The 13168-nt window shown below is 43.5% G+C and overlaps 1 protein-coding gene across 3 annotated transcripts in view; it reads right to left on the bottom strand.

Annotated features, from left to right (window-relative positions):
- Nucleotides 1-428: 428 nt before the first annotated feature.
- The window catches only part of GALNT1 (polypeptide N-acetylgalactosaminyltransferase 1), a 198710-nt gene continuing 185970 nt past the window's right edge, over nucleotides 429-13168 (bottom strand). For all 3 annotated transcript variants that reach the window (XM_077810928.1, XM_077810927.1, XM_077810929.1), the window contains one exon: nucleotides 429-2735. In XM_077810928.1, coding sequence (XP_077667054.1) covers nucleotides 2589-2735 — 147 coding nt within the window. In that variant the 3' untranslated portion in view covers nucleotides 429-2588. The remainder of the gene's footprint in view (nucleotides 2736-13168) is intronic.

The raw sequence follows: 13168 nt of genomic DNA, 5'->3' as shown, positions 1-13168 counted from the left end.
TAATTCAATGTGGTCACTTGGCTGAAAGAAGCTGAAGACAATTTAATGTTATTCCTGTCAGAGACAGGAGCACTGAAAACTGTCTTTATGCCACCTAGGGGAGAATTACTTCTGGAGTCTGGGAAAGCATAGGGGTGGAGCTAATGAGGCCACTTACACATGGAGTACTTTGAAAACTGCCTCCATAGCTGCCGGATAAAAGTTTATGGAGAATGGTCCATCTGACTGAATTTAAAAATAAATCCTCCTTATTTGGATACCATGGGCTATTTGAACTGCACATTACAACATTTTTATTGTCAAATTTTTCAAAGTTTGGGAAATTGTTTCTGGGCTAAATGATTTCACCAGACCAGGACTGCAGGAAAAATAAACATGCCCTAAAAAGACTATCACATACCAATAAGAACAAAGGAAGAAGCCACCAATTGCAGGAGTGGTTGGTTATGTATTAGAAGGATAATATGTAGAATCAGAAGACAACAGTTTCTAAATCAGGAGCTTGAGAAAGGTTTAAATGTCAGAGAGGATCCAAACGATTCCTAGAAAGCAAGGATGACAACCAAATATACAAATGATTACATCACCACCCTCATACCTTCTTCATTGTCTCAATTTGCCTCAGTGCCCAATTTGCCAATTATCCCACAACCATCTCCAGGCTGCTTCTTAGTCATTCCTTCATATTGAATACGTACATAGACATAATGCACCAAAGCCAGAACCTTCACAATTCAAATCCCTCCTTTACATTTGAGCAACACCAATAAAAACATCAATGAAATATTTTTGAATTTTATAATATTTTATCTCATCATGCTGTGCATTATATTTTGTGGAGTAACCGCATAATATTGCTGTAACCCCTATCAATATTGCTCCCTGTTCTGTTTAATCATGTCTGTAATTAGATAGCAAGCTTTTCAAGGCAGGGGCCATGGTCATTTATTGTAAGGTGCGTAAGAACACTCTCGGGAATGGTTGCAAAAAAAGAAATAATAAAAAAATAGATTTCTTTGATTAAAGTACTGTATAAATACCGACCTAAAGTGGCTGCAACAGTAGACAACATCTGCAACATCTTTTGCTTTAGTCTAAATTTAATTTGATTCACAGGACAATTGGCCAAACAATGACATTTATTATAAAAAATATCCTCTCCATTGTATTAATCTTTTTCCTATTTAAAAGAGAACTCACTGAGTACTCAGCATTTTGTGGCTTGTCTTCAAGACTAGGTTAGTCCAGAAAGGTTCAACTTAAAGGAAATAAAGCAATTCAGTTCAGAAGTGCAAGGTTAATGTAATGTACACAGTCATACTGCTTTTGGCTATATTAACTTTAAAAACCATGCCAATTTAACATTTTTTCTTCAGTTTTTATTAGAAAAAGCAGCAGATCAACATTACAATTCAAGAATCTAATCTAAGTATGCACTTGACAATTAAGCACATCTGAGTATGAAGTGAAAAAAATTCCAGAAAACCTTCAGCTATGCCAATCTCCTGTTACCCAAATAATAAATCATTTTGCAGGCTTTCTGATGAGTGGAAATCAAACAAAGAACAAAAGATTTATTGCTGTGAAAACAAATCTGTAGTACAGTAGTATGAGTTTTGGGCACTAAGCATAATCAGTCAAGTTAATTTAAGTTCAAAATGCACTAAAATCCTTTGTTTGGCCATGAAAGTCCACAAGCTGGCAACCCAAGTACAACTGAAATGGTAGGTCTGGACAAAAGTTAGACAGTATGTTAAACCTCCAGTTTTCAGACAGTAATAAAAAGATGCATTACAATTCCAACAGCTCACAAACCAAATTAAAAACAAAAAGTGAGCTGACATTCAAAGAGCCAAATTTTTGTTCTTAAGCTTATTTTGTTTGCTCTCAAAATAATTTCAGACCCACCATGAAAAAAAATCCATGAACTATCACACAACTGAAAACAGAAAAAATTGCTTGACCTGGTTATTTTTTTCCCCACTGAGGTATAAAATCTACATATAAATCTGATACTTTACTATAACAAATTGTACTTTTCGTAGTTCTGATTTCTTTTCCTTTAAATCCTGTTTTACATGTTTCTTGCTGTAAAAATCTTATTTCGTGATACCGAATGTGGTCTCCAGCTCTCTGTTCCATTTATTTTTGTAACTATATTTAATATGCTGGTTACCAATGCTAACCAGGAAAAAAAACTCATGGAAGTCTCTTCATTACAACAGCACTTTCAGCAGAGGTTACTGATGTGCAAGCAAACTACAACGATATGCAGCTCTCCAGAGAGCGTATTTCAATGATTATGTTTCCATTGTCCAAACGTTCTCTAGAATGATTCTTTGATGAAAGACACTCTCTTCGAACTTGTAAACATCAGCGTGCGCAGTTTCACTAGTATGTATATAGTTTCACGTCCTTATACAGGAAGGCTGGTTCACAGCTACTGAAAAGCTAGAAGAGTCAGAGTTCTAATATCTGATAACCCTTGTATCCTGTAGAGCAGAAATATCTTTCTTTTGCTACTTAAGGACACAGCCAAAATACTTGCCGAGGTAGGCCAGTCAATCTTTTTCTTTTTTTAAAACCTCTCAGAATATTTCTGGAAGGGTGACATTGCGAAGTAGCCACTGCTGAGAACGGCTGCCATTGCAGTCCCTAATGCTGGGTACCTGGCTGTCTTCTTCAGTGGCTTTATCCAGGCACTGGTTACTGTTCACATGCAACAGGGTTAATTTCTTGGAAAAAGAAAAAGAAACAAGTAAGATTTTACAGAAAGAGGCCAGGCAGAAAATAACAAATCTCATTCTTTTGAGTCTAAAAAGCATTTTGTGCTAAACGTAATAGTACAATTCATATAAGGTGTATTAAAGACTACCACTGAAACACAATTTAATATTCAATAAAATACACTGCATTTAAAGGCAAAAAATTAAGAATCTAGCAACTTACCTCACTAAGAAATACTATTGAGTTAGATGGAATTTTGAGAAATTATGTGTATTATGGTACTACCCAGGGGTCCCATTGTGTTAGGCAACACCCTGACATATATGTAGAGAATCCCTGCAGTGAAAAGCCTAATCTAAATGGACAAAGACGAAAACAATGGGAGAAAAGAATTGTTATCCTCACCATTTTATACACGTGAATGGGGTTACCTGAAGCTACATATGAAATGGGTGTTAAGGCTGGTAATGTAACCCAAATCTCCTATGTTCCATTCCAGTGCTTAAACCACACCATCCTTCCTCAGTTTTATTTACTCTTCATCTTTAAGCAGTTGCATAACACTCTTTCAGGAAGTAATCTACATGTTCTCTTAAGCTTATCTGTAAGCTTAATTTTTTTTATTTCCACAATGATCACTTAGAATATCTACCAGGAACTTTTGTGAATTTCTGATTGCTGTGGGACCAAAAAAATCTGTGTGCTCTCACACTGTTCCACTACATTGACTTCTGAGATCCCATGCCTTTAATATAATCAACAGGAACGAAGAAACCATTTGGGAAACACAATAAAGAACAATAGCAGAAATTGAAGCTATAGGTACAGTATTGTCAGGATAGATGGGAAAGTTATGAAGCAGCTTACCTGTAGCTGTATGGTATTAATCAAAAGAAAAAGGTCTGTTTGAAGAAGAAACTGGTCACTACTGATTTTCTATACGAAATGGACCAATTTTCTGCAACTTAGTAGAGACCTTTATCAGACAATAATGAAGGTTACTTACCTGTAAGGAGAAAAGGAGTACTTGTGGCACCTTAGAGACTAACCAATTTATTTGAGCATGAGCTTCCGTGAGCTACAGCTCACTTCATCGGATGCATACCGTGGATACTCTGTTACCTGTAAGGAACGTTCTTCAAGATGGACTCTGCATATTCACACTTTTGTGAAGTGCACTGACTGGTGCCATTGAGCAGTGTAGTCTTCCACTAGCAGTACATAATCAAATGCTCATGCGCCTCTTTGCCCCTGCCCTGAGTCTCTGCGCACATTCTGAGGGCATGGCGATAAAAGGCGGTGCAGCAGTGGTTATCACCTTGGTTCCTTCCACTGCTAATGCCAAGCCACTAGAAGACAGGACTCCACAAAAGGGGGAAAGAAGGGCGGGGCGCGTGAACAAGCAGAGTTCATATAGAAGAACCTCCATTATAAATAACTAACTTCAGGTGTTCTCTGCATATTCCCAAGCTTGGGATAGTTTAGTCAGTAGTACACATATTAAACCAGATGGTGGGTAAGACGTCCAAAGTAAACAAGGACTGAAGAGCTGATCTACCAAACTGTGCATCTGATGTAGTTGCAATACCTAACAAATAATGGTTTGTAAGTATGTATAGAACTTCATATGGCTGCTCTCCAAATTTCTATTAGCAGAACATGTTTCAAACATGCTGCTGAGGCCACTATTGCTCTAGCAGAATGTTCTCTCAGCTGAGCTGGGGGAGATTGTGATGCTGTTTTATAACTTTGTATTATTCACTGTCTAACCCATCTAAATAATGTTTGTGCGGAAATAGGATTCCTTTTACAGTTACCAGCATACGAGAAAATTTGCATGAAGATTAAAAATCCTTAGTCCAATCCAGATAAAACAATAAAATGCTTTATGCATCCAAACAATGTAGCTCTGATTCACCCTTATTTGAATGATGTCTGGGAAAAAAAACTGGTAGATTAAGGGACTAATTGACAAACTCCTAAATGGTTTTTGGTATGAAACTTGGATATGAACAAAGAATTACCTTGCTCTTATAAAAACTTGTAAATGGAGGGTCAGTCAGTAAGGCACGAAATTCACTAACCCTCCTGGCTAACAGTATTGCTATAATAAAAGCAGCTTAAATTGATTGATGAAATAGGCAACAAGATAAGGGCTTGAAGATTGGAGACATAAGCCATGACAGTACTGCAACCGGATATCTTACTGGGGGATAAAAGTTCAGTAACCCTTTAGAAACTCATGTGAGAATACTGATTTACCATCTACTTGTATATGAAAAAGTGCTATTGCAGCTAAAATGTACCCTTAACAGCAATGCAACAGATAAACCCTTATGCTATAAAGGTAACAAGTACTCTAATATAGATTGAATATGGGCTGACACAGGATCCATACCACGATCAGATACCTACATCTTGATCTTTGCATTAAATTTTGGCCACTACCGAGACTGTACATGAAAGAAAGAAAATCCCTTGTACAGAATCCGGTAAAGCATAACTGCATTTTCTGCCATTGGCTGACAAGAAGATGGGACATTCCATATTGATTTAACTGGTTGCCATAAACCCTCCAAAAAGGGCAGAGAAGCCTGGTACACAGAAGTATTTCCAAGTATATCAACGATGGGGTGTGAAGTTTCCTCCAACAAAACTGAAGGTAATTTTAATGTAGAAAACATTCTTCTGACTAACTGGAATTGAATGGCATCCTCCAAAGGTGAAGAAGCTGAGGCTACTCTGTTTTCGTCTGGAGATGATTTGCCCATAGGATCCTGATGCAAAATATTCGTCTGTGGAGCAATTTCAAATTTCTCTTCATCATATAAAACATCTTGCATTAAGAATAGGGGGACTTGTCTCCTGTTACTGGATCTGTTAGCGCAGGATATGAACGTCTCGAATCCGAATGTCTCAGAGACTGGTTGTCTGTGATCCATATAACTTGAATCTGTAGGTCATGAACCCATAAATATGTCCCTAGTTCGATGCTGGAAAGAAGGCATGATCTTAAAGAGAGGTTGGAATGGAAGGCCAGAGTCGACCAATACAGCCAAGGAATCCAGGAAAGTACATTTTTTCTTGCCAATTTGGCCATTTTGGTATGATGTCAGAGTTATCCATGCCTGCAATAATCCATGTCCAATGGAGTTCTCTGAGATTGTGGTTCTGGACCCAGACCTGGAGCCAGTTGTTCCTCTGAATGAGGATCTGAGCCCAGATCTAACAACGAAACAATTGGGGATACAACTGAGGTCAATATCTGTAACATTAACATGAGAGATCACTCTCCCAGGAGAGCCAGGTGGTGTCCACAGTGAAGTGGAGGCAATATTATCAAAGAATCGCTGATCTAAGTCTAAAGATATTTTTTGGCAGGAACTTGGGATGCAGTAGTAGCATGACCTTATCCTTTAAAAAAAAAAAAAAGACTGAAGGGAGGGTACACTATTAGAGCCCCCCCCCCCCACCTTGAGCAGAAGCAATGGCTACTAGAAATGCAGTTTTCATGGACAGGTGTAGAAAGTAGCAGGTGGCCATGGGTTTAAAGGAAGGTCTCAAGACATGAGTACAAAGTTGGCCCCATGCTGGTGTGGGACATCTGATTTGTGGGAAGAGCTTATCAAGTTCCTTCAAGAAACTTCTTGTTGTAGGATGAACAAAAACAGAAAAACCCTTTATCATATTATGGAAGGCTGTGACAGCTGTGAGGCACCTTTATGGAGCTTAGAGATAAGCCTGACCTTTTTAGCTCCGGGATGTAATCTAGTACCAATGACAGCAGAGAGGATGCAGGAGAAATGTGTTTCAAGTCACACAAGTGTTTACATCTCTTCCACTTTTGGATATATGTGTCACGAGTAGCTTGTTTCTGGCTATGCAGCAGCACTGTCTTTATGTCCTCAAAACAGGTTGTTTCTAACCATGCGAACCATCTATCAGCCATGCTGTGAGCTGGAGAACCCTGAGATTGAGATGATGGACTTGACTTGAGAGCGGAAAAGGGGAACATGCTTGACAGTGACTGGCTGACATACCTCATTCAGCTGGCTGTAAGGAAACCATGTTCATCTCAGCCACATCAGAACTACAAGAATAACCTTGGCTTTTTCTTTATCTTGCACAGTGCTTGGATATTAAAGGAATCAGTTAAAATGTGTACAAGAGTCCTTGGTTCCAATGGAGGAGAAAGACATTTCCCAGGGAATGCTGACTCCCAGACCGCCACTCTGGAGCACAACTGGGAAAACTTCTTGTTCTTGGCTGTGCCGAACAGGTCTATCTGTAGGATGCCCCAATGCTGAAATATGCAGTGGAGTACAGCGGGATTTATCTGGATTTGTGACCATGGGAGAAATGTCTGCTGAGGGCATCTGCTGTGGTCTTTTGTATGCCCAGAAGGTAAGCTGCTGAGATATTGATTGGGTGTCATATACAACCATTCCAGAGTCTCTTTGCTTTGGCGCAGAGGGAAGGTGATCTCGCTCCCCCTTGGAGTTTTATGTAAAACATACATGACATGTTGTCCATCATGATCTTTATGTTTGCCCCTGATCAGTGGGAGGAAGTGAATACAGGCATTTCTGACCGCTGAGAGTTCCAGCAAGTTGATGTGTAGTGTGGACTCAAGAGGAGGAGACAACCTGCCTTGAATAGGGTGAGTGTCTAGGTGGGCTCCCCACCCCAACAGCGATCCATCCGTTACTACTGAGTTTGGGAGTGGCTGAGTGAGGGGTACCCTTGTGCAAATGTCATGAGGATTCTTCCACCCGTCAAGGGACTTTTTGACTACTGGGGGCATTGAGAGTACTTTGTTTAAGATGTGTCTGCTTGGTGAGTAAACAGTTCTGAGCCACCCTTGAAAGCAACACATATGAAGTTGTGTGAGATTTATTACTAAAGTACCCACCTCCATGTGTCCCAGGAGTTGGAGACTATTTCTGGAAAATGTTTGAGGGCTGACTTGGACTGTAGAGACTAAGCCCTGGTCTTACACTACGAGTTTAGGTCAAATTTAGCAGCGTTAGACTGATTTAACCCTGAACCCTTCCACACAACGAAACCATTTTTCTCGACTTAATGGGCTCTTAAAATCGATTTCTGTACTCCTCCCCGATGAGGGGATTAGAGCTGAAATAAACATCGCCGGGTCGAATCTGGGTTAGTGTAGACCCAATTCGACAGTATTGGACTCCGGGAGCTATCCCACAGTGCTCCACTGTGACCGCTCTAGACAGCGCTCTCAACTCAGATGCACTGGCCAGGTAGACAGGAAAAGCCCCGCGAACTTTGGCCAGTGTGGCGAGCTCATCAGCAGAGATCACCATGCAGAGCTCATCAGCAGAGGTGACCAAGGAGTCCCAGAATCGCAAAAGAGCTCCAGCATGGACCGAACAGGAGGTACTGGATCATATCATTGTATGGGGAGACGAATCCATGCTATCAGAACTCCGTTCCAAAAGACGAAATGCCAAAATATTTGAAAAAAAAATCTCCAAGGGCATGAAGGACAGAGGCTATCACATTGACCCGCAGCAGTGCCGCGTGAAACTTAAGGAGCTAAGGCAAGCCTACCAAAAAACCCAAGAGGCAAATGCCCGCTCGGGATCAAAGCCCCAGACATGCTGCTTCTATGATGAGCTGAACGCAATTCTAGGGGGTGCTTCTACCACTGCCCCATCCCTGTACGTGGACTCCTGAAAGGGGGGAGTCTCACGCAACAGGGATGAGGATTTTGGGGACGAGGAAGATAAGGGGGAGGTTAAAGATAGTGCATACCAGGCAAGCGGAGAAACCATCCTCCCTGACAGCCAGGAACTGTTTATCACCCTGGAGCCAATACCTCCCAAACCAGGCTCCCGGACCTTGAAGGTGGAAAAGGCAGCTCTGGTGAGTGTACCTTTGTAAATATAATACATGGCTTAAAAGCAAGCGTGTTTAATGATTAATTTGCCCTGAAGACTTGGGATGCATTCTTGGCCAGTACAGCTACTGGAAAAGTCTGTTAACGTGTCTGGGGATGGGGCGGAAATCCTCCAGCGACATCTCAACGAAGCTGTCCTGGAGGTACTCCCAAAGCCTTTGCAAAAGGTTTCTGGGGAGGGCAGCCTTATTGCATCCTCCATGGTAGGACACTACCACGGCAGGCCAGTAGCACGTAGTCTGGAATCATTGCATAAGAAAGCAAGGCAGCGTGTGGTCCCAGTGTTTGCTGGCATTCAAGCAACATCCATTCTTTATCTCTCTGGGTTACCCTCAGGAGAGTGATATCATTCATAGTCACCTGGTTGAAACAGGGGAATTTTATTCAGGGGACATCAGAGGTGGCCGTTCCTGCTGGGCTGTTTGCCTGTGGCTGAAAAGAAATCAGCCCTGCTGTTAGCCATGCAGTGGGGGGAGGGGTGAAGTGATCATCCCAGAGAACTGGGTGTGCGTGTGGGGTTTAGCTGGGTTTGTGCTGCATGTTAACCCGAAAACATCAGCCCCTCCTTTTTAAATGGCCAATGTGTCTTTCAATTTTAATCTCCCCTTTTTCCTCCCGCAGCTGAAAATGTTTCAACGCTGCGACTAGCATCTCCATCCCAGAGGCTAGTGGAGATAAGAAGGAAAAAACAAACAAAAAATACACTCGCGATGAAATGCTCTCTGAGCTCATGCAGTCCACCCAAACTGAAAGAGCCCAGCAGAACGCGTTGAGGCAGACAATGGCAGAGTCCAGGAAAGCACAAAATGAACGCAAGAACAGGAGGGACGCACGAGAGGATAGATGGCTGGAGCAACAGGAGAGGTGGCAGCCGCATGATGCAAGGATGCAATGCTGAGGCTACTGGAGGATCAAACCGATATGCTCCGGCATATGGTTGAGGTGCAGGAAAGGCACAGACCACCACTGCAGCCCCTGTGTAACCAACCACCCTCCTCCCCAAGTTCCATAGCCTCCTCATCCAGATGCTCAAGAACATGCGGGGGGGGGGGGGTGCTCCAGACACCCAACCACTCCACCCCAGAGGACTGCCGAAGCAACAGAAGGCTGGAATTCAATAAGTTTTGAAGTGCAGTGTGACCTTGTCCTTCCCTCCTCCCCTCATCCACCACCCCACCTGTTGCTTCCCTACTCCCCCACCCCTCCCGGGCTACCTTGGCAGTTATTCCCCTATTTGTGTGATGAATTAATAAAGAATGCATGAATTTGAAACAACAATGACTTTATTGCCTCTGCAAGTGGTGATAGAAGGGGGGAGGGGAGGGCAGTTGGCTTACAGGGAAGTAGAGTGAACCAAGGGGGTGGGTTTTCATCAAGGAGAAACAAACAGAACTGTCACACTGTAGCCTGGTCAGCCATGAAACTGGTTTTCAAAGCTTCTCTGACGCGCAGAGCGCCCCGCTGTGCTCTTCTAACCACCCTGGTGTCTGGCTGCGCATATTCAGCGGCCAGGCGATTTGCCTCAACTTCCCACCCCACCATAAATGTCTCCCCCTTACTCTCTCAGATATCGTGGAGCACATAGCAAGCAGTAATAACAATGGGAATATTGGTTTTGCTGAGGTCTAACAGTCAGTAAACTGCATCAGTGTGCTTTTAAACATCCAAATGCACATTCTACCACAATTCTGCACTTGCTCAGCCTATAGTTGAACAGCTCCTGACTACCGTGCAGGCTGCCTGTGTATGGCTTCATGAGCCAGGGCATTAAGTGGTAGGCTGGGTCCCCAAGGATAACTATAGGCATTTCAACATCCCCAACTGTTATTTTCTGGTCTGGAAAGTAGTCCCTTCCTGCAGCTGTTCATACAGACCAGAGTTCCTGAAGATGCAAGCGTCATGTACCTTTCCCAGCCATCCAACGTTGATGTTGGTGAAATGTCCCTTGTGATCCACCAGTGCTTGCAGCACTATTGAAAAGTACCCCTTTTGGTTTATGTACTGGCTGGCTTGGTGGTCCGGTCCCAAAATAAGGATATGCGTTCCGTCTATAGCCCCACCACAGTTAGGGAATCCCATTGCAGCAAAGCCATCCACTATGACCTGCACATTTCCCAGAGTCACAACCCTTGATAGCAGCAGTTCAGTGATAGCGTTGGCTACTTGCATCACAGCAGCCCATAGTAGATCTACCACAGTAGATTTGCCCATGCCAAATTGATTCCCGACCTACGGGTAGCTGTCTGGTGTTGCAAGCTTCCAGAGGGCTATCGCCACTCGCTTGTGAACTGTGTGGGCTGCTCTCATCTTTGTATTCTTGAGCTTCAGGGCAGGGGAAAGCAAGTCACAAAATTCCTGGAAAGTGCCCTTACGCATACAAAAGTTTTGCAGCCACTGGGAATCATCCCAGACCTGCAACACTATGTGGTCCCACCAGTCTGTGCTTGTTTCCCGGGCCCAGAATCGACATTCCATGGCAAGAGCCTGCCCCATTGTCACCAGGATGGCCAAACTGCTGGGGCCCGTGCTTTGAGAGAAGTCTGTGTCCATGTCCTCATCACTCTCGTCACCGCGTTGCCACCGCCTCCTCGCCTGCTTTTGCAGGTTCTGGTTCTGCATATAGTGCATAACGCGCGAGGTGTTTACAATGCTCATAACTGCTGCGGTGATCTGAGCGGGTTCCATGCTTGCTATGGTATGGCATCTGCAGGACAGCAGGATTGCAGGGGAAGCGGTGGTTGGATGACCACTTCTGCAGACCTACTGCACCGTCTGCAGAAAGCAGTATGGCGCCCACATGGAAAAAAGGCGCTAAACAATTGTCATCAGTCGCCCCTCCCTCCGTGAAAGCAACGGCAGACATGTACCCAAAACCACCCGCGACAATATTTTTGCCCCATCAGGCATTTGGAGCTTAACCCAGAATTCCAATGGGCAGCGGAGACTGCAGGAACTGTGGGATAGCTACCCACAGTGCAACGTTCCGAAAGTTGACGCTAGCCTCAGTACTGTGGACCCACTCGGCCGACAATGCGCTTAGCGCATTAGTGTGGGGACACACACAATCGACTGTATAAAATCGCTTTCTAAAAAGTCGACTTCTATACATTCAATCTAATTTTGTAGTGTAGTCATACCCTAAATTGACGAGGGTAACGAACCTGTACGAAGGAAGGAATGCTTTGGCTGCTGCTGAATCAAGACAGGCGCCAATGAACTCCAAATGTACCAGATATAAGGTGGACTTTTAGACATTTAATTGTAGGCCCAGTCAGAGGAATAGGTCCACGGTTTCCTGAGTGGCCATCAAGCCTTTGTTGAAGGACCGTCTTTTGAGCAGGCAATTATCTAATTATGGGAAAAATCAGGATTCCTTGTGGTAGTGGCACAAAAGATGTGCCACTACCACAGAAAGGTAAACACTCTGGGCACAGATGAGAGACCAAATGGAAGCACCAGGTATTGGAAGTACTCAACTCAAGAATCATCAAAACTTTCTATGGGAGAGGTGGTTTGCTATATGGAAGCAAGTGTCCTGAAGGTCGAGGGCCGAGAACCACTCCCCTTGGTCCAGTGACGGAATTATTGCTGCAAGAGCTACCATTTTGAACCACTGAACCTTTACAAATCTGTTAAATGATCTTAGATCTAGAATGGGTCTCCAACCGCTGTTCTTTTTTGGTACCAGGAAGTACCTAAAATAAAATCCCTCTGTTACACGTGTGAACTGATTCTTTAACACCCAAATTCAGGAGAGAGAGAGTCTATTTCCTGTGGCAAAAGGTGCTCGTGAGAGGATCCCTGACGAGGGACAGGAGGTGGTGCATGGTGGGGGGAATATAAAGTGGATGGAGTATCCTGTTGAAATAATCTCCAACACCCACTTGTCTGTAGTGATATGTTCCCAGTTCTGATGGAAATGAGCAAGGCTCTCACTGTAGTGGGGGAAACATGTGCATTATTACAGCAGATGAGAATGTGGGTGGTAACTCAGACCTTTAACCAATCCATTAAAATAGTTGCTTGGAGGTTAAGGGTTGTGAAGTTGATGCCTGCTAGGTAGTGGATCTCCTTTTCTCAAATGTTGTCTCTTGCACTGGGTTTCATAATGCCTCCGGGAGGCAGGAAACTGCCTAGGTAGAGACCTCTGTGCCATCTGGGACTTACCGAACCTTACTTTTTGTGCAGGGGTGTACTTTTCTAGAGCCACCTTGCGCTCTCTGGGATCTTTTAAGGTATGTAGGGATTCATCAGTTTTCTCGGCAAACATCTTTGATCCCTCAAATGGAAGGTCCTTGACTGTAGTTTGAAAACCCAAGAGCTGAAATCAGGAGGCCCTCCTCATGACCATCGCTGTGGAGATGGAATGAGCAGCTGTGTTAGTGGTGTCCAAAGAGGCCTTCAGAGATGTCCTTGCAAGCAGTTGGCCCTCTGCGATGATTGCCTGGAACTGCTCGCTCTGGCATGTTGGAAGATGCTCAATAAGGGAATTCAGTTTTGAGTAATTAGAATGTT

This window comes from Eretmochelys imbricata, chromosome 2 (genome assembly GCF_965152235.1).
Source record: "Eretmochelys imbricata isolate rEreImb1 chromosome 2, rEreImb1.hap1, whole genome shotgun sequence".
NCBI lineage: Eukaryota > Metazoa > Chordata > Testudines > Cheloniidae > Eretmochelys > Eretmochelys imbricata.
The sequence above is the reverse complement of the archived record's forward strand: the minus strand, read 5'-3'. Positions and strand labels throughout refer to the sequence as shown.